The sequence below is a fragment of the Fundulus heteroclitus genome, chromosome 22, assembly GCF_011125445.2.
Source record: "Fundulus heteroclitus isolate FHET01 chromosome 22, MU-UCD_Fhet_4.1, whole genome shotgun sequence".
NCBI lineage: Eukaryota > Metazoa > Chordata > Actinopteri > Cyprinodontiformes > Fundulidae > Fundulus > Fundulus heteroclitus.
In genome coordinates, this window is record NC_046382.1 from 34,606,903 (window position 1) to 34,632,126 (window position 25,224).

General features: G+C 39.2%; 1 protein-coding gene across 7 annotated transcripts in view; it reads left to right on the plus strand.

Moving 5' to 3' along the window:
- The window catches only part of slc8a1b (solute carrier family 8 member 1b), a 182,265-nt gene that overhangs the window by 13,436 nt on the left and 143,605 nt on the right, over positions 1–25,224 (plus strand). For all 7 annotated transcript variants that reach the window (XM_036126753.1, XM_036126754.1, XM_036126752.1 and 4 more), the window contains 3 exons: positions 4,953–5,879; positions 7,532–7,696; positions 9,443–10,233. In XM_036126753.1, the coding sequence (XP_035982646.1) occupies positions 5,004–5,879; positions 7,532–7,696; positions 9,443–10,233 (1,832 nt within the window). In that variant the 5' untranslated portion in view covers positions 4,953–5,003. The remainder of the gene's footprint in view (positions 1–4,952; positions 5,880–7,531; positions 7,697–9,442; positions 10,234–25,224) is intronic.

Below are 25,224 nucleotides of genomic sequence, written 5' to 3' on the forward strand. Positions count from 1 at the left end.
GGCGGTGCTTTCACTCTAGTGGTAGCATGAGACAGAGTCAACAACCCACCAAGTGGCTCAGGTAGTGCAGCTCATCCAGGATGGCACATCAATGCCAGCTGTGAGAAGAAGGTTTGCTGTCTTTCAGCGTAGTGTCCAGAGCATGGAGGTTCTACCAGGAGACAGGCCAGTACATCAGGAGACGTTTAGGAGGCCATAGGAGGCCAACAACCCTGCAGCAGGACCGCTACATGTGCCACATTTATTGTGCCAGGACAACAAATGTGCCCGTGTCTGCTCAAACGGTCAAAAACAGACTCCATGAGGGTGGCATGAGAGCCCGACGTCCACAGGTGGGGGTTATGCTTACAGCCCAACACTGTGCAGGACATTTGGCATTGGCCAGAGAACACCAAGACAGGCAAATTCACCACTGGTGCCCATTGCTCTTCACAGATGAAAGCAGGTTCACAATGAGCACACGTGACAGAGTCTGGAGACGCCGTGGAGAACGTTCTGCTGCCTGCAACACTCTCCAGCATGACCGGCTTGGCAGTGGGTCAGTGATGGTTGTGGGGTGGCATTTCTGTGGGGGACCACACAGCCCCCCATGAGCTCACCAGAGGTAGTCTGACTGCCATTAGGTACAGAGATGAGATCCTCAGACCCATTGTGAGATATGCTGGTGTGGTTGATCCTGGGTTCCTCATAATGCAAGACAACACTAGATCTCATGTGGTCTGGGAGGAGATCCCTCAGGAGACCATCCTCCACCTCATCAGGAGCTGCCCATGCATTGTAGGGAGGTCATACAGGCAGGTGGAGGCCACACACACTACTGAGTCTCATTTGAACTTGTTTTAAGGACATTACATCAAAGTTGGATCCGCCTGTAGAGTGTGTTCTACTTTAATTTTGAGTGTGGCTCCAAATCCAGACATACATGGCTTAATAAATTTGATTTCCATTGATAATGTTTGCGTTCGCTTTATTTTTTGAGCAGTGTAAAAGTTAGTGGTAATGTGACAAACTGGGGAAAAGAGGACATAAATACCCTCATTTCCATATTCTAATACAGATCTAACCCATTACATGTTTTAATTTACTTGCTATGATTTATTAATAAAAATACTAAATGCATTGGATTGTAATTGTATTAAAAGCATAAAAGGCTAGATTGAATGTGTCAGTAGAAAAACACTGCTGGTCTAAAGACTATTTCCACTAGCAGTTTTATATAAAATTGATTTAAAAGTTTGATTCTTTGTTCCAGCCTCTTAAATGGCGCACGGAGCAGCAAATGCTTAAAACGACTGTCAGAAAAACTAATGATGGCTGTTGTGTTGTCTCTTGTTAGCTGCTGTGTGAGATGACTCATTTTGATGTGTTTTTCTCTGTCGGAAACCAAAGTCTTTCCATTGTGAAGCAGCTTTGGAAGAAGTGGATGGATTTGTCCCTGATGGCTTATTTGGTAGGACGGAATTGCACATAGCCAGGAAGATTTAAATGCGGCGAAATTATGATAATTTAGTCCTTTTTTCTATTCCTGATGTAACGGTGTGAATTGATCCATTATAAGTCCGAGCAGTGATTAAAGTTTACTGTGACCAAAAACTACTGGATTTAAAAAACATTGACTCCAACTGATGTAGAAAATCATATTATTCATATTTCATTTCTGTTTAATTGGGTGTTGTGCATCAAACTTTTGTTTTTGCCTAATTAAGATGAATCTCTGTTTCTCAGGATAAAAAAAAATAAAAAAAATTGTACATGGCACTGTGTTCAGTACACTGCTTTTTCTCCATACATTATTACATTGTAAATGTGTTTTATATCCTATTAAATATCCACAGTCCTATTTGTCCATAATCTAGAACAGCGGGATCCAGAGCAAGCTGATGCCTGCAGTGCCTCTGCATCCATGTCTAGTAGTTATTAGGATTAAAATAGTTAACACCTGTATACATTTGGAGCAGTGGAGGTAGTGTGAATGGTACTGTAAATCTCATCATTTGAAAATGCCACATCTAGGCTTGTTTGACCACACAACACAGCACAACTCCTAGTAATGCTAGAAGTTCTCAGGACGGAAATGTCTTCTTGTAATCTGTGTTGTTAAACTAAACTTGAACTGAGTAGGAGATTGTCCACACAATTCTAAACCTAATGTCTAAGAAGAAGGCCAGCAAACTCTTATTTATTGGTTAAATTTTCATTGGCCAAATTCAGCATGATAAAATGCCAATACCAACAAGACCCAAAGTCTTGTATATGAATATTGCTGGTTTGGTTGTATCTCTTTTCATTTGGTTACAAATAGTCCGATTTGTCCAAGACTTAGGTATTCATGAGTTTTGTGGTAGGAAAGTACTGCTGTGGCTACTGATGTCTGATGAATTGTACACTGTCAACATATAAAAGAATAGTTAATTATTGGTTAATGGATGTTGGCGAGCAGAAACATGGAGCGAGTTAAATGAAGATAGTTTTAAAGTTTTGGGTTAACTTGTAACTTGGAAACAGTGATGGATTGTGATATGGTATAAATGCTAGCCTTAATCAAGGCAAAATGATCATTGGCAAAGAGCCCTTTTTGATGATAGTCAAGAGTTTAAAGGAGGTTTAAAGGATCTGGTCTAATCCAGAAATATTTAAATCCATTCTCAAATGTACAAAATCATAATTCCATCATGACATTAAACATAAAGATTAAGTCAAAGTGAAGGCTATGAATATCAATTGCACTAAATAAAGAATACATTGAAACCTATAGAATCAAAGGTGTATGTATTTAGATTTTTCTAAGGCATTATATATTTCTAAAGTCTGTAGTGAAATGTTTTTTGTGTGTGTGTGTGTGTATATATATATATATATATATATATATATATATATATATATATATATATATATATATATAAATAATAAAAAAAAATTACTTTGGGAACAGGATATAACATCCTTGACCTGTTCATGGTAACTGACCTTTTGGTTCTATGATATATGAGACTGCAGTTGTTTTATTCAATGGATTTTTCATCTAATGTGTTGCCATGGTATGTGCCTGCTTTTAAGCATCAATGCCTGGGAGACCTTGACGGTCTTAATCCTGCTTTAGTGAAATGAATGGCTCCCCGCCCAGGGCGCCCTTCAATCAGGGTCGGTGCAAGAAATCAAGTCGGTGTCTGTTGCTTTGCTGCTAGTCTTGCCTGTGGTGATCGGTTGGAGGCATCTGAATTAAAGTTTTTGTTTTTATAACTCTTAGCTATATTGACAGGCTAGAGAAACCTACGCTTAGTCATTGTACACATTGATCACTTGTTTAAATATAAAATGTGCAAAATGAATGGCTTTGCCCTGGCCCGTTATATTACCTGTGCATGCAGCTAGGCATTTTAGATTTCAGCAAAGCTATAAAATACTTTGTGTGTAACTTGATTGAGATTAGGATAAGTCTAAGAAAATGTATTGCCACGTTTAATGCAGTTCAGTAGTTACTGAACACACACAATCATTTACTGTCAAATAACTTACTATACTTGTTACAATTGATTGCAGTGGTGTACATAGTTTAATACATACTATACTGTTTAGACGTCTGTTTAGACCAGGGGTCTCAAATTCAAGTCCACTATGGCCAATGTCCTGCGAACTTTAAATGTGTACTTGGTTTTTCATACTGGAATCTAATAGCCAAGCTGCCTCCTCAGAATCCATTCAACGTCTGCAGAGCCTAATGACCTAATCATTTGATTTGGGTGAATTTTTGCAGAGACCTGGAGGGCATCAACCCTAAAAAATACAAGTTTGAGACATCTGACACTCTGAGTTACTGTCAGTGAACAGTGCTGTAAAGAAATAATTTTACATGCACAGATACTTATACTCGGAATCATGCCATCATAAGAATCACTTTGTGCATGTTTTTACCCCCCCCCCCTTTTTAAAGATTAGTTTCAAATTGCCTACAGAACAGGAGATAATCCCGCACACAATGGCATAGCCCCTCACTTTTTCAGATTAGTTTGTTCTCCCTAGTCTTTTACTGATTTTAAATTGCACTTAAAATTGACAGATTTTCAGTCACTACTGAAGTTTTTATGCTCTGTAAGTTCAAGGAGGGACTTTGAAGTCCTTAGAGCCTCTGTGCTGCTGCTGCTGCTGCATTTCATGTAGAAGTCCTCTAGCTGGTATTCATTGAATCAGTTCATAAAATATTGTTGTGTTCTGAAGGAAATGACCCAGCTAAATTCAATTAACCTTTGTTGTGTGAAAACTATGCTGAATATCATGCTCATTTGGGCATCTTTCTTAAACGCTAAACCGACATAAAATAGCACTTTATTTTTCCTTCTAGTAATTAATTGGAGTCTTGCATCCAGGAAATTACCCTGTGTGCTTAATCGTGATCAACTACATTTTTTTAATTCAAATTCAAATAATTGTTTAAACTCTAAAGTAATATATAGTTTAAGTAGTATACATGTTGGTAATAAGTGTCTGAAAGTAGATGTGTATGGGCACATGTGAATGTGTATATAGTGTCCAGTATATTGATTTTTACTAATTTTTCTTTTTTTTTTTTTTGTGTGTTTTACATGGTGCAAAACCTTTCAGGGAGCTGACTCACTGAACATGTGTAGAAGCAAACACAGCATTTTTTATTTTTTTGTTTAAAGTGGAGTGTGTGTGTTTGTGTGAGACCCAGTCCTCACTTTGTATTTCAAATAAGGGTGTATGTGCGTGCCCTAATTAGACTCAGTCATAACAATATTTTGTTTAAACTTTTTCAATAGATGCACACCTGAACTTTAGTTGCATCATAATCTTGGGGAATAGGACGCAAAAACAATTCTCCATAGGAATTGGGCCTTAATCTCACATACATTTCTTCAATCAGATGTAGAGCCAATTTCTTTACCATTTGACTAACAACCTAACATTTCTCTTCTCTCTCTCTCTCTCTTAAGGTTCAACATCCCCATTAAACTTCAGCAGAGAGTTCCAGTTTTACCATCAACATGGGCTACAGGTACCAGTCTTCTGTCATATCTCCTGCGCTGAGACTAGCAGTTGTTACTGTGATCCTCCTCCTCGAACCCCGGACCATACTGGCTGGCACCGCTCCTGAGCAAAGCCTGGGCAGCTCTGTTTCAGCCGTGTCTACAAATAAAACGGAGTGCAGCAAGCCTGAAGAGTGTGCAAACGGGGTGCTGCTACCGATTTGGGAGCCCCAAAACCCATCGTTTGGGGATAAGGTTGCCAGGGCAACAGTTTATTTTGTGGCTCTGGTCTACATGTTCCTTGGTGTGTCAATCATTGCAGACCGTTTCATGGCGTCAATAGAGGTCATTACATCACAGGAAAAAGAGATTACCATCAAGAAGCCCAACGGAGAAACCACCAAAACTACGGTCCGGATCTGGAACGAGACTGTCTCTAATCTCACCCTCATGGCTCTGGGCTCATCTGCTCCTGAAATCCTACTATCTGTTATAGAAATAGTGGGTCATGGGTTTGAGGCTGGCACACTGGGCCCATCTACTATTGTGGGTTCTGCAGCGTTCAACATGTTTGTCATCATTGGGCTGTGCGTGTATGTTGTGCCCGATGGCGAGACAAGGAAGGTCAAGCACCTCCGCGTCTTCTTTGTCACCGCTGCCTGGAGTATCTTTGCCTACATATGGCTCTACCTGATCCTGTCAGTGATCTCCCCTGGTGTTGTGCAGGTCTGGGAAGGCCTGCTCACATTCCTCTTCTTCCCCATCTGCGTCGTGTTTGCCTGGGTGGCAGACCGCCGGCTGTTGTTCTACAAGTACGTGTACAAGCGGTACCGCACCGGCAAGCAGCGTGGCATGATCATTGAGACGGAGGGAGATCGTCCGCTTCCTTCCAAGGTGAGCCTTCAGGAAGTAGCATTTCCACAATCAATACTAACAAAGATTATGTGTTATGTGTTTAAAGATCTATACAACAATAAATAAATCTGAGGTAATTAAGTTTGACTTTCTTATAACATGTGGGTCATGTGTTGTGCTGTTAGTTATTTTGGATGGCTGTTCTTGTTATCAGAACTGCCAACCAGTAAAAACAGAATAGAATATTCTTAGTTTGTCCTTCAATTACTTTGCCAGCAGTAAAGTGAAAGGTAAAAGGAAAGCACACAGATACAAGAATGTAAGTAAGAAAAAAACGAATTGGAGATTCTACAGCAATGTCAAATACACAAAGTAAGAAAACTCTGTTAGGCTGTCCTTTTTCAGTCTTATATGGGGTAAAAGATTGTAGACTGCAGTTCTTGAGTGTTTCATATTTGTAACAACATCAGTGTATTAAGTGCTGTCAAGGTAAACCGAGACAATTAAATATATCACTGCACACACACAAACTTTTATCCTTTTGTCCTTTTTGACTGTGATCAGATGCTTTGTGTGAAGACACAGTGCACTTTTCTTACATTAATTACATTTCCGTTGTGGTGGTGACTTATTATTCCTCCATGCACTGAATCTTTTTCCCAAAAATTGGAAATTGTATGGAATTTTTCTTGGTTCCTTTATAAAGACCATTACTATTTAGTTAAATCAAACACTGCCTCTAAAGGATGAACTTCAACTGCATCTTGTGCACTTAATAAATATTGTCAAAGGGGAACAATTTAATAGCAAAATATTAACGATAAAAGCTATTAATAAAAACATAATCCATTTCAGTGCATTCAATGACAATAGATTCAAAAGTATTTAAAATTCGTAAGGCCGTACCTATGGCAATATATCGAGATTTTAAAAATATGGAAATATTTAAAAAAAAAGAGATATATTGAGATTATATTGAGATTATATTGAGATTGTATATGTTGTTAGAATTATATTTTTATGTATTCCAGTGGGTTATTCTTCAGCTGTTTCTCATATTTATCTGCAGCTATTTATTATTAGGATCCATGATTAGTTGTAACAATAGACTTTATTTGAGATGTAAAAACAATACAATAAAAATACAGTAAGCTGTTTAGTTTTTTATACATTTATATAAAATATTGTTACACAGAAGTTGCCATGTTGTTTACGCTGCAATGCATTCTGGGTAAATGAGTTATACCAGGTCCTAGCGCTTGCTCCGTACAGCCAAACAAGCAATGAGCAACTTAAAACCTTTTCAGTTTGAACCAGACCTCGTTACAATTGATGATGACGACGATTACGGTGACAACTAATGACCAGTACCGCTCATAGGACTGTGTGATCCCAGCAAGTAGTGTTCTGTGTCCTCTGTCAGGTCCAATAACACTTGCTTAGGATCAGATCAGTTTGGTCTTCGGTCCGTTAACACCTGTTTAGGGTCTCAGCCCCGGTGCGATGTCGGGTCCGTGATTTCACATTTGGTACCGTTGGTAGTGTTATTTGAAGTGTTATTTGAAGAAGAATTAAAGCTGTGGATAAAGATTCTTGATTCCCATTATTAACCAGGATTAAACCTCTACTGGTCTTGTAAAACATTAAGATTTTTTTTTCTTGGATTACTGATTGTAACTATTGTTTTTAAGGTGGACATTGAAATGGATGGAAAGATGCTGAACTCTCATGGTGTTGACTTCCTGGATGGTCCACTGGGTTTGGATATAGATGAGAAGGATTTGGATGAGGAAGAGACCCGCAGAGACATGGCTAAGATCCTGAAGGAGCTCAAACAGAAACACCCTGACAAGGAGGTTGGTAACAAAGCTCAAGTGATTCATTGTTAAAGCTACCCTGCTTGCATTGTTTTCTCCTCAATTGTAATTCCCTCTGTAGGAAAATAAAATTACTAAAATCTCCCATAGATGAAATAATATGCAGCTCTGTCATAGTGATAAATGGTTATTACTTCATAACTTTTTAGTTTAAACTATCAGAGAAAACAAGTTCCAAACAAAACAAAGTATACATGGCAACATGTTTTATGAAAAGAACCCAATTGTGACAACCAACCCCCGACCCTTTTGAAAGTTACTGTTAGTCTAAACACTACATTATGTACAAGTTGCATTTATAAAACATTTCCTCTAGACACACCTGGTAGTCAATATGCTTAGTTAAAAGAATGTCAAATTTCAATACAGGACTGTGGTCTCTCTTTATAAGTACAGTACCTTGTCTAGTACTTTTGTTAGACCATTTCCCAGTGTAGCGCTTTAACAATTGAGGGAGAAGCACTGTGACACTGGTTGCTGTTCACTTTGGTCAGTTGCACTTTGAAGTATCTGAAGTTGCTTCACTTCAGTGGTTTGTGGGAACACTACCTTAATGTTAGAATACGTTGGTGTTCCTCATAAATGAAAGACACCTGTAAACAAAATGTTTTTAATTAACTGATGTGCTACATGCAATCCCTACTACTGACCAGTAACTACAAACACTTAAGACAGTAATAGTATTTAGAGAACAAATCTGATTAGCTGACTTTAGTGATACTGTCATTCACCCAGTGTCTTTGGAAATAAGGCAAGATAAAATCTGGATGTGTGCTGAAAATTTAGGTTGCCAGCTTATGTCTATAATAGGAATTTGAACACATTTTAACAATATACCGACATTTGATAAACTCTATCCACCATTCAGCAGGAATGACGACAGTTTTTCCTTCCTCCCCTCTGAAGTGTCAGTAAAATAGTTTTCCCTGCTTTCAAATGGGACTAACGGTATCTGAAAGCTAATATAATGCTCACAAAACACTTCACCTAAAACACAAAGATCACTAGCTATATTATTTATGGAGGAATATCTGACTTCACATACAACTACAAATGACTCAGTAAACATAGCTCTCACCTCCACTGAGATCTCAATGTCAACAGAGTTTGCTGAAGCAGCAGTAGCAAAACAATAAGGCCTATCCTCTGCATAGATGCTTTGCTATATTGACTTTTACACTAGGCTATTAAAAGGTTGAAGTCAATTGATTGTGAACTATATTTACAGATTGGGGTATTTCTTGCCTAAAATAGAACTAGTGTTTCAGCTCTATACTTTCTGAAAGAAGCTTCAGCAGCAAATGCGATCTGCCAGTCATGATCCTTACATTTTAAACATTGTAAAGGTTGCAAAAACCCCTACCTTTTTCATGGCAAGCCCCTGGATTCACTTGGTAATAATGACACAACAAATTGCACAATATTATAAGTTTTAGCTTGTCATTCACCTATTCACCTATATTTTCTACATCCTAGAATTTATACAAAGATTTGAGTGCCCCACTACCTTTTTCTGACTGTTTATTATTTTTTTTGTGTTTTTGTGTCTGATTTGACTGTTGGACTTCACACACTAGTTTACTTACTTTGAGTCTCTCCTACGTTATCAGTAATGGTTAGATAACACTCCACTGATGAGAGAGTGAGTGTAATAAAACCAAAACCTTGTCTTTAATCATGTTGGAGAACAAGTTTTAATAGAATTTAAAATTGTACTCTTACCAGGTGGAACAACTCATTGAACTGGCCAACTACCAAGTCCTGAGCCAGCAGCAGAAAAGTCGAGCTTTCTATCGGTGCCAGGCCACTCGACTCATGACAGGTGCTGGCAATATTCTGAAGAAACACGCTGCTGATCAGGCGCGAAAGGCTGTCAGTATGCACGAGGTTCGCTCTGACGCTGGTGACAATGATCCAATCTCTAAGATCTTTTTTGAGCCGGGCTCCTACCAGTGTCTTGAGAACTGTGGCACAGTGGCTGTGAATGTGGTGCGGCGAGGTGGTGATCTGGCCAAAACCATTTCTGTGGAGTATCGGACGGAAGACGGCACAGCCAACGCCGGCTCTGACTACGAATTCACGGAGGGCGTCGTGGTGTTCAAGCCGGGCGAGACCATGAAGGAAATTCGCGTGGGCATCATCGACGACGACATCTTTGAGGAGGATGAAAACTTTCTTATTCACATTTCCAATGTCAAGGTTTTGACCTCAGAAGGTGAGGAGCCAGAGGAAAACGAATCAGCTAATCATGTGGACTCTGTGGCGTGTATTGGCATACCATCGACCGCCACCGTTACCATATTCGACGATGACCACGCCGGTATCTTTACCTTCGAGGAACCTGTTTGCCATGTCAGTGAGAGCGTTGGTACAATGGAGGTGAAAGTGCTGAGAACCTCTGGAGCTCGCGGTGTGGTCATGCTGCCATACAAGACGGTGGAAGGGACTGCTCGAGGCAACGGGGAGGACTTTGAAGACACCCATGGCGTCCTTGAATTTCAAAATGACGAGATTTTGTAAGTACCTTTGATCATTATTTTAAGTCACATCATAATGATGGCATAGTCTGAACTTTGAATCAGACATTTAGAACCATGACAAATAATTTAGAGGATTTGTTTTTCAAGTTTTATTTCAAACTGCATTGGGAAAAAAATGTGAGAAGCAGAGATGTTGGTTTGATGTGGTGGCCAGATTAGGTGGATTGGCGGACAGCTCTGCATCAATATTCAAGAGCTTTTATAATCCCTTACCTGTTAGCTTTTACCCTCTCCCTCTTTCATTTCCTTTGTTCTAATTTCTTCTCATTTATGTTCATTTCACTTTTTAAGCCTGTGATTTATTCCCTCATGCTGCGGTTTTAGTCTTCCTGAGGGAATGTATTGATTTCTCCATCCTGTATTCTTGCACAGTCAGCACAGTAGCTTCAGCCTTTGAGGTTCTGGGTGCCACTCTTTAGGAGAACAGAGTTACTGGTTGGGTTGCCGTTGGTTTGAATTTTAATTAGATGAAACTCCCTTGTGTGGAAACTGAACGACAATCTCTGACAATGCTTTAAGCAAGACTTTCCAAGGAAAACTGGTAGGAGCTGGTTGCTGGAAAGGGTTCAAGAATACAGCATGATATCCGTAACTGCCAGGAAAGAACATGTTTTGTTGACTTAATTCTGAAGCACAGAAAGCTTTTGAGCCATAAATCAAGTTGCTCTTTTAGGTGGCCTTATACCTTGTGTGAAACTCCCAGGGCAACTGATTGTAGCAGACTAGTGGCTTTTTTGTTGTTTAGTCAGGGAAAAAGGGCTCAGACCTTAATTTAAGATTCCCTGGAGTGAAAGGATGAATCTCCTTCCCAAAGCTTTACTTAACAGAGTGCTTGTTTAATGGCGGCTCATGGAGAGCGTTGCGATTGCTGTTGGACCAAATATCAAGAAGCCATTTGGTTAAGAGGTCAAATTGGGCATCTGTAATCTTTATCGGGAGCCACTCAGCGTGGGAAACTTTACCGCATATCATTACTAGATGAATCAGTATCACAGCAACCTGGATTTCTTTTAACTACTTTTACTGGCACAGTAAATGTAGATATTAAATGTCATTAGTAGTTATTTGGTGTCATTTATAATAACTTAATTTGTTTATGATTAGTCAATAAAATCATGCTGGAGGTGATTAGAACTGAAAATATTTTTTACTCTGGAAGTCAACTGTTTCATATATTGTGCTTCCTGTAGCATTTTCTCATGTGGAAAAATGAATGTTCCTCTTAAGCCCCCATTGATGCTCAACTCATATATTTTCAACTTAATACAATGTTGATCTCTGCCATGCCCTTTTATTTTTGTCAAATACAAGGTACGCGCATCCACATTGTCTTCATAAATTGCTGCTTAGATTAGAGATATTTAACTTTTAGATACAGCTTTTCAGGAGTTTATCGATGTTTTGTTTAGAACCCCTGTCTGATTAATGGCATTTTTGTGGCCACATAATCTGCTCATGAAGTGGGGTTCATAAAGATCTGTCTCAGGTTGGTCCAATGTGACATATTGGACCAACTCCAATGTGACATATGCAATTATGTTAGCTGATGATGAAGGAAATGATTGAAATAGGTTTTATTGAACTTTTTGGAAGCTTAAAGAATCTAAATTTTAGGTTTTTATTTGTTTGCTGGAGTTAAAGCAAGCTAGTCTCAAAACAAACAGAAGTACATGTCTCCTGTCCACATTATGTATTTGATGTCTAAGTGGTAGAATATTAAAATAGTCCTACTTGCTTGAATGGATGAAAACGTGCTTAATTTCCCTTGGTATGATGTCTTATTGTTATTTTGTCCGATCTAGTTTAACTTTTTGAAAAATAACAAAACATGGAAACATGGAATTGGAAACTTGGAAATTCAGAGGTTGCTGACCAACCCTGAGTTCAATTCCTAATGCTCCTGGTTTTCATATACAACGTAGTGGAAGATGCATTTCTAAAATAGTCCTGTATCCTTCTGATGGTTTGTAATTTATTAAAGCAGTGGTGTACACAAGTACTGCACACTTCCTAGTTTATAAAGCAAGCTCCTTAAGCATTTGAACACTTAAAACAGAGATTTGTATTGCTAATAAAAATCAAATCCCACAAGTTTTCTGACTCATAAATGGAACAAGACTTCCTTGCCAAATCCAATGCAACATTAACTACTGTAGGCTCAGTTGGCTGCTGTTTGAACATGACCTGTATCACATTAAATCAGCAGCAGTTAAGTTGGATGCCTCAGAAACCAAAGCCTCCTCACAATCCTTAAGATATTCTCAGTTTTGAGATTTCAGTTTGCTCTGGCTGTTTGGCCCTCCAGATAAACTATTTATGTGCAACCAACGCTTGCTCAGACCTCATTTTTAATTACACCTTTTAATGCAAAACACATAGAAACTGGAAAGCTGCTGACATGAAAATCATTACATTTGCTACTGAAGCTTCATGTTAATATAGAAGCATGTCTTTGGTGAGATGGCGTTGAACGGCTTACTCATAGATGTTGTTTCAGGGATATTTCACAACACCTTCAGTGTTCAGTCATCTTGGTCCTGGTCCTCAAAGGGCCTTTTTTTCTGTGCCAAGCTTGATGAGACATGCCATTTGGTTAGTAAATAAATCCGCTTGTCAAAAATCAAGAATCTTTTCACCACGTGTTACCATGGTAAACCTTTTTCGAGACAAACACTGGCTTAGGAAGTACACAAACGATATGCATGGGTGGACACAACTGACATGGACTGATATAGATATAGTTTTTGATTCTTAGTTTCGGATTTGATGTTCCTGAAACGTTTGCCTGATGGGAGAGGGGCAAAAAAATGGGTGGGTGGGATCTGTGGCATCTGACACTTCTCTGAACTTGTACTGGATAAACTGAGTGCAGTTCTTGCAGATGGCATCCGACAATTCTCTGTGCTGTTCTCACCACCCATACTATGTCCTTCTTCTCCTTCACTGTGCAGCTCCTATACCACACAGTTATGCTGAGACATAAGACACTTTCTATTGTAGCAATGTAAAAGTTTGTTAGCAGCTCAGCGGAAAGCTGAATCCGTTTCAGTTTTCTGAAGAAGAGAAATGTTGGGCCCTCCTCACCAGGTGGGAGGTGTTCACAGACCAGGAGAGGGCAGAGGCGAGGTCCAGGTACCTAAAGCTGTCCACACGCACCACCACCTCCCCCCTGTATGCAGAATGGAGTGTGTTCGGTCTTCCTGGACCTCCTGTAGACCACTATTACCTTCTTGGTTTTGCTGGTGTTCAGGGTCATGTTGTTCCTGGAGCACCAGATTATGGACCTCCTTTCTTTAGTGGGCCTCGTCATTGTTGGAGATGAGAACCACCACAGTGGTGTCATCCACAAACTTAACTATAATGTTTGTGGGGTGGACAGCAGCGCAGTCATGGGTCAAGAGGGTGAAGAGAGCAGGGTTAAGGACACAACCCTGCGGCATGCCAGTGTTAAGGATCAGTGGGGCAGATGTGTGTTTCCTTGTCCTAACCACCTGGGGCCTGTTGGTGAGGAAGCCACTGATCCAGTGCAGCTAATCCCATGTTGTGGTGCTTCAGAGCCAGCATGTCTGGGATCATAGTGTTGAATGCTGAGCTGAAGTCTATGAATACCATTCTAACATAGATGTTGGGCTGCTGCAGATGAGTCAGTTGAGTGAAGCGCTAACGAGACGGCGTCCTCTGTGGAGTGATTTTCCCTGTAGGCTGTCCAAGCCAGCAAGGATGGCATCCTTGATGTGTTATAGGAGAATCCTCTCAAAGCACTTGATGACGACAGGGTCAGAGCAGCAGGACAGTAATCGTTGTCAGGCAATGGATGATTTATTTTATTTTTATTTATTTTATTTTTTTGGGGGGGGAACAGGCACGATGATGGATGATTTCAGGCAGGCAGGGACCATGGAGAGCTGCAGGGAGAGGTTAAAGATGTCCAGAAAGACAACTGCTATTTGGTTAGCACATGATTTAAGCGTCCGACTTGACACCATGTCTGGACCTGCAGCCTTGTTGGTGTTGACCCTTTTCAAAGAAGAGGTGACTTGATGCAGCTGCAGGATGAGAGGCTGATGGTGCTCCTCTGGCTGTGGAAGATTTTCAGGCTCTGTGCTGCTTGGAGAATCGAAGCGTGCAAAGGAGCTGTTTAAGGCATCAGGGAGAGCTGGCTCGTTGCTGGGCTGCTGGTCGCTGTGCCTGATGTCTGCAATGTTCCTGATGCTTCTCCACATGTCACATGGGTTGCTGTTGCTGAAGTGGTCCTCGATGTGCTGCTTGAATCAGTGCTTTGCCTTCTGGATGCCTTTTTGTCAGTTCGCTGTAGGCCAGTCTGTCTCCAGGTCTGAACGCTGCATCCCAGGCCTTCGGCAGGAACTGCGCCGAGGCTGTCCACCCATGGTTTCTGGTTAGGGAACACTTATAATTTTTTTTGTGGGTATGACAGCATCGGTGCAGAAGTGAATATAAGAAAGCACAGATCATTTGTACGTTTCTAAGTGAGCAACATCTTTAAACAATTCCCAGTCTGTGTTTTCAAAATAGTCTTGTAGAGCTGTGCAAGCCTCCTCAGCCATAACCTGAATGATTTTGATTGCAGGTCTTGTCTTGCTGCAATTAAAAACAAACAAAAATAAACAGCAATTTTTATAGTTTCTTATTAATTCAAGGCACAGAAGACAACTTGGTAAACAAGGGACATTCTGCTAAATATTTAGGGCTAACGTATTTGTCAAATGTTTTTTTCTGGTTCTGCTAAAAGGCTTGTAAAAGTAGAAGCTCTTACAATCATCTTTAAGAAATTCTACAGTTTTATTTGTACAGCAAAATGTATCATTTGAGGTATGGTACAGACACAAAATAATGCTTTGAAGATGGTCTAATTAACATATCTGCTCCTGAAAAAGCTAAGCCAGATAACTGATGGTAAGAGCTCAGAGAAGGATCAAAACGGAGATAAAAAAAAAGTGTGCAGTGAAACAAAAAATTAGTCTCACAGCATTTGAGATATTTTCTTCAATGTTGCCCCAAAGCATCAGCAGTCATATTAAATAAGAGTATTGTTAACAATTTTATTTTTTCAGTAACTTATGTCACTAAATGAGACGTGTTAGATAATTACACACAGACTGTTTTCCAGCCTTTTTAAAATATGATTTCTAAGCTACCGCCAATGAAAATACAACATTTAAGATTAGAATATTACATCAGATCAAGAGAGAGAGAGAGAATAGGAGGAGGAGAGCAGAGTGTGGGTGAGGGGCAGTTCGTTGCTCCTCATGTGTCCGGGCCGTCGGTGGCGGCGGTGGCATTGGACAAGTCCGAGTCAGTTTCCAGATTAATAAACATTTTTAATACAGAAAGGTCGGTCTAATGAAAACTGTTTTTTAATCCAAAACGATAATTTTCTGACAACCAGCCTCATTGGGACACATTTTAATTACCTGAATATAACTGTACTGTATAACAAATAAAAATGGAATATAGGAAAGCGTAAAACAGATTATGTCCTGCAAATGAGAATTTATACATAAAATAAGAATGATTAATGTAATGGCTTTTAGTTGGGGCTTGTTCAATATTTAAGGAAACATAATTGGCATTGCCTGTTTAGTTATAAAGGGTTTGATAATTTCTCTTATATATTTGAATATAGTCTTGGTCATTGCAAAACATGGATTAAGGTTAAGCAAAGTCAAGAATAGCATGCTAAGAATTTTGTTGGAGTCAAAGGGAAAATCCGTTATTTTCATGGCTTTTTGCCAGGTTAGATTGCCAGGTTCTCACAATAACATGAACTAACTTGAGTTGAAAGGACCATATTGCCTAATCTAAATAAGATTGCTCACAGGCTGACTCTAACCTGATTTTTTTTTTCTTCAATAAAGGAGAGACTGGAAGATTAATATTGGGAGGGAATTGTAAAAGATTACAGTTTGACTGGAGGTGTAAACTAGATATTGGACAGGAAAGGGAAGATGGAGAAAAGTTCACAAAGTTTTAATTTTCCACTTTGTGTTTCTGTCTTCCATTGTACCTTTTAAGATACCCGGCGCAATTTGTTTCTGGAATAGTTGGAGCGTTGACTTGCCTGTGCCATTTAAAAAAAAAAAAAAAAAAAAAAAAAGAAAAAAAAAGAAATGACCAATAGATTTGTCTTTCTGTTGAAAAAGTATAAGGAGTAGCAACCACAGCACAAAGTAACTTCTTAAATCTGCTGTCATCAGAGAATGTAGCATAAAATACCCACAGTACGGGGTTGGCATTCCTAATCCTCTGCCAAAGTAACAAAAACCATTTGACATGCACTAGTCACGTTTCTGACCCCCTATAGTTGTAATTATCCTCAAGTAGCTCGAGTTATATAATTTCCATAATCGGGTAGCCTGTAGAGAGGCATGGTGCAGTTGAAAATCAAATTATGCTCCCTCCTACACACACACACACAAGCGCACACACAGTGAGCAGACTGCGACTTCACACTCCAATAACCAGCATCAATTGGCCATATGACATACACGCCTTTTTAAAGGGGAAAAAAATAACTATGTAGTCTGGCTGAGAATACACTTTAAAAAATATATTTTATTTTCCTATAGCTGAGCTTTCAGTTGGTCACCCTGTTGAACTTGTTGTATATTCAGTTTAGAAATTTAATCAGTATTGTAATCTAGTGAGCTGGCATCTGTAGAGAGGTAGAATAAGCACAGATTACCCACAGACCAGTTGTTGTTGAAGGTCAAGACGTGCTTAAAACGGCTTATTTAGCCTCAGAGTATGGAATTGAGGGAACCCACTTAATGAACATAAGCAACTAGTCATCCCAAAGGAGGGAGCCTTGGTATGGAACCTAACTTGCGGGTAATGACACTGTTGTGGTCGACCACATTCTATGTTGGTACAGAAGGTTTTTTTTAATCCGTTTGTTCGAAAACACCAAATTCCCCCACAGGAAACAGTCTTCAATAGAGTCGCCATAATGAGCTTCAGCCACTCTTCAGTGATTCTCTCGTCCTCCGGGACAGAGTGGAACCTTCATGCATTTTAGACCACCCTCGGACATATCAGCACCGCTTTTTAGTAACCGCTGTGAAGTTAGTTTTACTTTGCATATGGGATATTTGCACTCCTCAAGTGGAGCAGTCAGCCATGCTGGCGTGACTCGCGTCCGGTGCATAAGCTGGGGGAAAGAGGGGAGGCTGTTTGCTTCATGGTGTACTCTAATTGAAGAATATGAATTATGTAGAAAGACAACCTACGTAGAAAGGCCACCCGACTTTTTTGATCTGACCGTTTTTGAGCAAAGCAACAAAGCTGACCGCCCCTGAGCAGGTGCTTTGGTACTCAGTTTTGACATCCACACGGCCTCATCAGTGCACAACAGACCATATTATACTCCAAAAACCTAAAAAAATAAATAAATGTATTGTCACGGCCCTTTTTAAACCAGTCCCCATTTCATCTCAGCTAAAGAAAACATATTTTTTTATTTAAAATGATCACCATGCTAGAAGTGTAGTGTTTCCAAACTGTTTGGGAGGCAGATTAAGCATTACAATGGCAACATATTTCTCAAATGTTTGTTCTGCTTGACACAAAAGTCGGCAAGAGTGTGCAAACTGATTTAGAATATAGCTCCAAATGATATGTCCTATTTAGAGTAAATCATTATGGGGGAGGGGGGGGGGTGAACATGTGGTTTTATATGCAAAATTTGAGATGTTTTTTACTGTAGAAAAAAAAAACGTAATATTTTTGTCATATTTGCCACTCTTACATGTGCTCTTTTCTTGAGACAAACAACACCAGTCTTTCAATGTGGAATTACCTTAGTTGAACCTGGGGGTTGCATAAGTCCGGCCAAATCAGTTGATCTGCCTTATTAGTTGGTCATGAGTCCACTGGGATAATTTTCAATTAACTGAGACAAGACGGAGAAATTGTCCAATGCTCTACGCCCAATCTGACTGAGCTTGGGCTGTTTTGCAAAGAAGGGTCCTAAATCTGTCTCTATATATGCAAAGCTGATAACCCAGAAGACTTGTTTGTAGCTGTAAATGCGGAAAAAGGTCTAGATGGATCGACTCTAGGGAGCTAAATTTAAATGCAGACCACATTTTTCATTTCCTGATTCGTTTCTTTTTCCTTTATGCACCACTTTGTCTTGGCTGGTCACCACCAATGCCCTATACAATGCATTGAGGTTTGGGGTTAAATGTGAGTAAATATTAAAAAATGTTGAGTGGTATTAATACTTTTGCAAGAATCCCTGTAATCCTTCCCGACAAGTAGTGGACAGACTTGTATCTGTACAGTTTTCCCAGATTTTGCAGCGCCTTTGATTCATTTGTTTGGCACTGGAGAACGAAGCAAGCCAGAATCTGCTTGAAGCAAAGACACACAAACCCACACAAGCTGTGCTTTAGGAGGTGTGAAGGTTGTTCTCATGTTACAGGGAACATTGTAAAACAACACCTCTCTTGGCAGGAGGCTCACACCTGTTTGTGTGTGTGTGTGTGTGTGTGTGTATGTGTGTGTGTGTATTTACCAGTGACATGAATCATAAAATCAATCTATTTTTCTTCTCTAATAACTTATGTTGCGCTCTAACTGGAACAAGCCGTCTCTTATCATCTAGATAGTTGTTTTTATTTAACTAGTACCAACTCAAGTAATCACTCAGCTCATTTAAAGAAGTTGTAAGAAGTTGACTCGTATAAAATATGTGTTTCTAATGAGTAAGTGGTAACGTCTCTATGAAGAAAATGGTGCTGACGCTGTTGGGTATCACGCTTTGAGAAAGTAAAGGTTTGGCTGATGTCATGCTTTACACTACCATACCCAGATGTTGGTTTTCATGTTACAAGGAGGAAAAAATCACTGTTGCATACTTTCATATAAAGATCATTAGGCTATGCCTTTGTTGGTTGCATAACAGCAATAAATTGCTTAAGATTGTGCAAAAACAAAGACAAATCCACCTTTATTAAATTACCTGAACAGCACTGATGGGTGTCTATCACTGCTGTCGGAGGTTGTTTTGGGGAGGCTTGGATATATAAAGGTGAAAAATCAGCCTCTTTAGTCTTTGTGTGGCAAATGACGGAAAGGGGAACTGGGAGAAGGAAAAAGGAGGGCAGGTCAGCAGGCCTGACCAGCTGCCTCCACAAAACACCACTACCTTGGCAACTGCTTGGATGGAGGGAGGAGGGAAAGAGTCACTTGGAAAGTGTACCACAATGGGGAGAGAATGATGAAAGACTAAAGAGTAAAATGAGTCCAAGGTGACATGAAGAGATGGAAAACGAAGAGAGGGATGGATGCACAGACCAGATGGGGAGCCAATTTCTTATTATGTATTCCTTTTGCCGCCAGATGTGCCTTCTGATTAGTTTTATTTGCTGATTTGGATAAATTGGTGAGAAGAAGAGTGCTTTGCAATAATTAAATGAGGGTGCTGAACAAGCCCTTGATGCCCTGGTGCAGCACATGCTTCTCTAATCTGAAAATGATTTGCTTCAGGGTACAGGACAAGACACTTTTAGGTTTCAACAAAGAACCCGGTTGTTCCCGTGAGTAAAATCCTGGGTTGGATTATCATCCACTTTCTGATCTACTGGAGTGAAACAATTACCCTGCCTTTATTCTAACATTTGCGAAACTTGGATACTGAATCATGTATGAGCTCCAAGGCAATCTCAAAGTTTGATGCTGGGCTTGGAGATCTTTTTTACACTCCTAATAATCTAATACTCTGAGCCATTTTTTGTAGTTCCTAGCATCAGTTTTTTAGAAAAATAAAAAGTTTTCAAAACCATTCCACTGTTCATAAAATCCTTTTGCGCTGCCATTAAATGCCTGTTACCTGAGTCTTCCCCAGTTAATCGTGCATAGAATGGTACATTTTTTGCTGTGCATTGACAATGCGTAGACATTTAGCCAATTAGTTTTGCCCATCACTCTTCAAATGAAACTGCTTTAAGACAACCCAGTCTACTCGGCAGTCAACTACAGCCTCAACCCGAGCCGAAAGTCCAACTAGTTAAAAAGTTTTTCATACTTGATCCATTGACGATCTAGGAAACAAATTTCAATGCCAAATGGTAAAAATTTGTCTTTCAATTTCAAGCATCCTGTATGCTGAGGTGAGTGAATCTTAAGTGCAGATAGCACAGCGTTGCATGATATTAATTAATAAGATTAGTGGGCCTTTGCATCATTTCCTAGTTGCGTCAACTCTGTAGCAGTGGTGCACATGTGCTGTAGGCACGAAGTGAGAGCTGTTGCATTCGTGTTGAAATTTTCTTTTGACCAATAGAAAAAATGAGTGGGAACATTATTTGTCCAGTTGATCAATTTGTGTGCATTACTCTCAGATATGGTTACTGTTTCCCAACGTTATTGTGTCCGTTTTTATCAACTTTTCCACACAAATTGCTTGCACTTTCTTTAAGAGGTTACTCAATTTTTCTTCTGTTTCTATAAAAGCATTAACCAATTCAAAATGACACGTGTGAAACTGACAGTCTTGTTCTAGTGGCTCTACAAGTGATTGAGACTTTATTCGAAAAGCACAGATGTCGGTATGCACATGGGTGTTTTTTCTTTATCTGAAAAGTAGAGCTCAGGCTTTTATTTGCACACATTCTGTGTTCTTAACCAAATAAATTAGAAGTGCTCTTCAGACCCAACTAGGAAAAGTACAAAATAGGTTGCTCTATACACATTTAAGATAATTCATACAAAAGTGTATTTAGTCCCATAATCAGAAAGTCCCAATTCTCCTAATTACATTAGAAAAATTCTCCTAATTACATTAGAAGAATTGCGGTTTTTAGTCTGATTTGGTGACAATGATCTGAGGAAATGTTTTGTTTAATTGCAACATAAACCATGTTTGTGTTCTGGGAATCAGCATTGCTGGCCAGACAGTCATTTTATTATTTTTTTACATCTCTCTGTAAAGTCTTCACTTAATGACTATTCAGCCTGGATATATGGGAGCTGCAACCTGACACATCAACTGAGACACACATTAGGAACATGGTAATATGTCTTCCCTGTAACTCAGGAGTTTGCCTACTTAGCTCTTGAGAGGCAGGTGGGACTGCTAAAACCAAGAGAAGGCTATAAATCTGACTGAAAACAAACAATAAAGCCAATGTGCCCATGTTTGCTCACACAAAGACCGCGTGCGTGTGTGCGTGCAAATGTGATGGGTTTATAGTTTGCAGTGTGTAGCTTATCTCATCAAAATAGATACTCCAAAAGGAGTGCTGCTGAGATCCCTGGCCTGGGTGCCTTTCATCCACATATAACTTTAATGGCCGGATTTGCGCAGGTTAATGCTATCGCGCTGATGCTAATTATTTTTGCTGTGCCAGGTCCAGGATATTGGATCTGAATTTTACCAGACTAAAGTCATCCATGTTTGTCAGAGGCACCACAGAGGAAGCGAGACTGCCCTGTGTGCATTTGTGAGTGGAACTGATGGTTTGATTAACGATTCATCCCTTCATTGGTCAGAGTGTTAGTGTTGGGTGTTAAGACAAAAGGTAGATTACAAAGTATCACACATAACTAAATGTTAACCTCAGAACCTCCAACAACCTAAAAATAATATAACTGTGGTTTAGATCGTTATCCCTGCATAATTGCTGTAGGGAGTCTTTTTGCCCAGGCCAAATGTGTTTTGTCGATCTGGAGAAGGCGTAGGACACAGATTTTCAGAGAGAGCTTTTTGGATTTATGGGGGACAGAGGATGCTTTTAAGGACTATCCAGTTCCTGTGTTTCACTTTTTTGAGTTGGGTTGTATTTTTGGCACTCTTGAGTACGTCTTGTTCCCGATAAGGGTTGGACCCTTGTCACAGTTCCTTTTGGTGTTATTCATGGCCAGGATCTCAAAGTGTGGTCTTGTAGAGGATGCAGGTTGTCTGGTGATTTTAAAGAGGCAAACCAAAAGCTTGCGGGGGCTGTCTATGTTCTGGCCTCAGAAAGCCTTGGAATCATCCAGAATAAGCTGAGGCTGTTTCCCCTGGGACCCAGTCTTGTGTAGCAGAAGACCATACCTGAATGTACAAATCTAAATATGGTAATTATAGATATACAGACACATTTTCTGAGATGCACAATTTCTTTTCTCAAAGAATGGTGGTAAAAAAATTGTAATTCAAGCTGTCAATTGTGAGATGTCACAAAATGTTGTTGTACCATCCGAACAAACAGTATTAAAGTATTCGTTTTTATTTTAATTTTATGGAGGAATATTCAAATGAAATACTTTTTGTATGTTTTAGTTTAAAGTGTCATTTCTGTGCATTTAAGTATGTAATTGGGTTAAGAGGCACATTATATAGGTTCCCACTGAATCAGAAGCACATTTCCTGCGGGCAGCCTCTAGTTTTAGTCTGTGTGAACTCGTGCATGTTTTTGGATTTGCTCATTAACACACGAACAGTCCAGCTTGACTCGCTCTTTTTCTTCTTTTCCTCCCCAGAATGCCGTTCTATTAGTGCCCTGTTGCCGTAGGTAACTGAGCCAATGACTGGTGCGCTATGCGGTCAAACGCTCGCAGTTGTAGTAAAGCTCAAACTATTTCACGCTTCGATAGGCCCTCTCTTTCCGTGGCTTTCTTTTTGTCTTATTGTACTGTACAGAGAGAGGGAGTGAAGTGTGAAAAGGGATCGAAGAAAGGGCTAGAAATCATTAGATGTATAGAACAAATGTAGTTAGATAAAAGGTCAAAGTGGGGGAAGTTTGGAGAATAGATACTGAGGGGAAACTGATATCAGAAAATAGAGAAAATTTGAGACAAATTAGATGCACAACTGAATGCTCCTGGGTTTTATTGTCATATTTAGCTCTTTAGAAAGTTTCTCCATTCTCTCTTGTTACACAACCATAGTCTGTGTTTTATTGCTGCCCATTAAACTTTTAAATTTAAATTTTTTTTATGATTGTCAGTGTCTTGATAACCTAAAGAAATGGGTAAAAATTCTTTTTTCCAGGTAAGTTCACACATTCTCCAATTTGTACCCCCATTTTGTACCAAAAAGTTAAAAAAAATTTTCCCAGAACTACATGAAATCTGTATTCTCATACTAATACTCTTTACTATTAAATATCAATATCTTTTTGTAATTTTGAACAGTAATGGAAACAAATATCCAACAAAATACTTACTTCTCATACACAATATATATATATATATATATATATATATATATATATATATATATATATATATATATATATATATATATATATATATATATATATATATATATATATATATACTATTTTTTTGAAGACTTTGCGTTATAACCTATTTCCCTACTTGTAGTTTGAATCCCTTTATTGGTCAGAGATTATGACCCCTGATGAAATCCAAATAACTCTTTACAACCTGTTAGTCAACATTTATCAGTCACCTCATCACATTTATTCATCATAAACTGATCAGATTATAAAAACTACATTGTCGTTGGTCCTCAAAGCAGGAACAAAATGTCTCCAAGGCGGGCATAAATTCACACATGGCCGGTACAAAACGTCACATCACAGATGGGTTCTTTTCTAGCATGACAAAGTCCGTACAAACACAACTAAAGCTTCAAAAACATGAAAAAAGGTGAAGTGGTAAAAGTCTGGCAAATCGGTATTCGAGTTTGGCGAAGGGCAGTTGGTCTACCAACAATTTGGTCCCAAGCTTAAACACAGGAACTGAACTATTAACCTTATTACAACAACTGGCAATGCCGGTTAGTTTTCATCCAAGTGTGGTCTTCAGAGTTAAATGGGACACAGCATATGTAGCCTCCAGGACACTTCCTCCTGCTGTACTGCCATCCACTGCATCACAGGTAACGCGTTATATTTCTTCTGAATACCACTAAACGGAGCACCATTACCTTCAGTGTCATTTGTACCACAACTTGACTGCTGCATAGGATGATCTCTCATGACTGTCCATAATTTCAAGTAAAATTTGGGCTTTCATTAATATTTTATACAAGCCTTTATTGTCCAAGGTATATTAATCACTTTCTGCTCCACATAATTTCATTCTGGGCTTCCATTTTGACAAAACAGACAGATGAGCAAGCATGGAGACCCAGCAGGGCTAATATATCTGCTCCAATGTAATCACATGTGATAAATGATGGATTAGACCACTTAGCTGGACTTCTGCTTTTATGGACTTTGTACACTTCACCTATCTTAGTCTGAAAAGATTCTTAAGTCATCTGTTTGATGGAGTATCCAGAAGTGCTTCCAATGTCTCCACAGCCTGATAGCACTATGCTTCCCTTACTTGCCTCCCTCTTATGCACCCGATGTGATCATTTTCTGTTTACAGCCTGTAAACATAGCATAGCTGTGGTCTAATGGCAACAGGGGGAACTTTTCCAAAAAAGGATTAGACCAAGTTGGAAATGTAGCTGCTGATAAAGATGAGGTGCATCGTGTAAGAGTGTTGTAGTAGCTGTTGAGAAAAAAAACACCTCAATGACCCAAAATCCCCTTCAAAGTACTCACTGAAAAGTGGGCAGAAGAAGAAGAAGAAGAAAAACTATTCTTAACATCTTTAACTCTTGCAGAAATGCATACGGACAGCAATTGTATGCAGTTCGGTTAGACATTTGCATTTGCAACTTGTTTATTGATGCCGTTTTTTATTTATTTAGTTTTAATCTATTTTGTTTGGTTTTTGTAATTTATTTGTTGACGAAAAACTAAAAAGTTAAAGGTTTTGTGTCCTGTGAAAGACTTTCTGGGTAAATATTCTAGAACTAGAAATCGGTAATGTGAAGACTATTTTGACATAGGTTTTAAAATTTGTTTCCAAGTTTATACATTAATATGCAGCATTATGCATATTAAATGAATTGGTATTGGAAATTGGATCCTCCATTTAATCTTCATCCTTTAGGCTGACATTTTAATGAGAAACATTCATACAAATGAAGCATTTAAA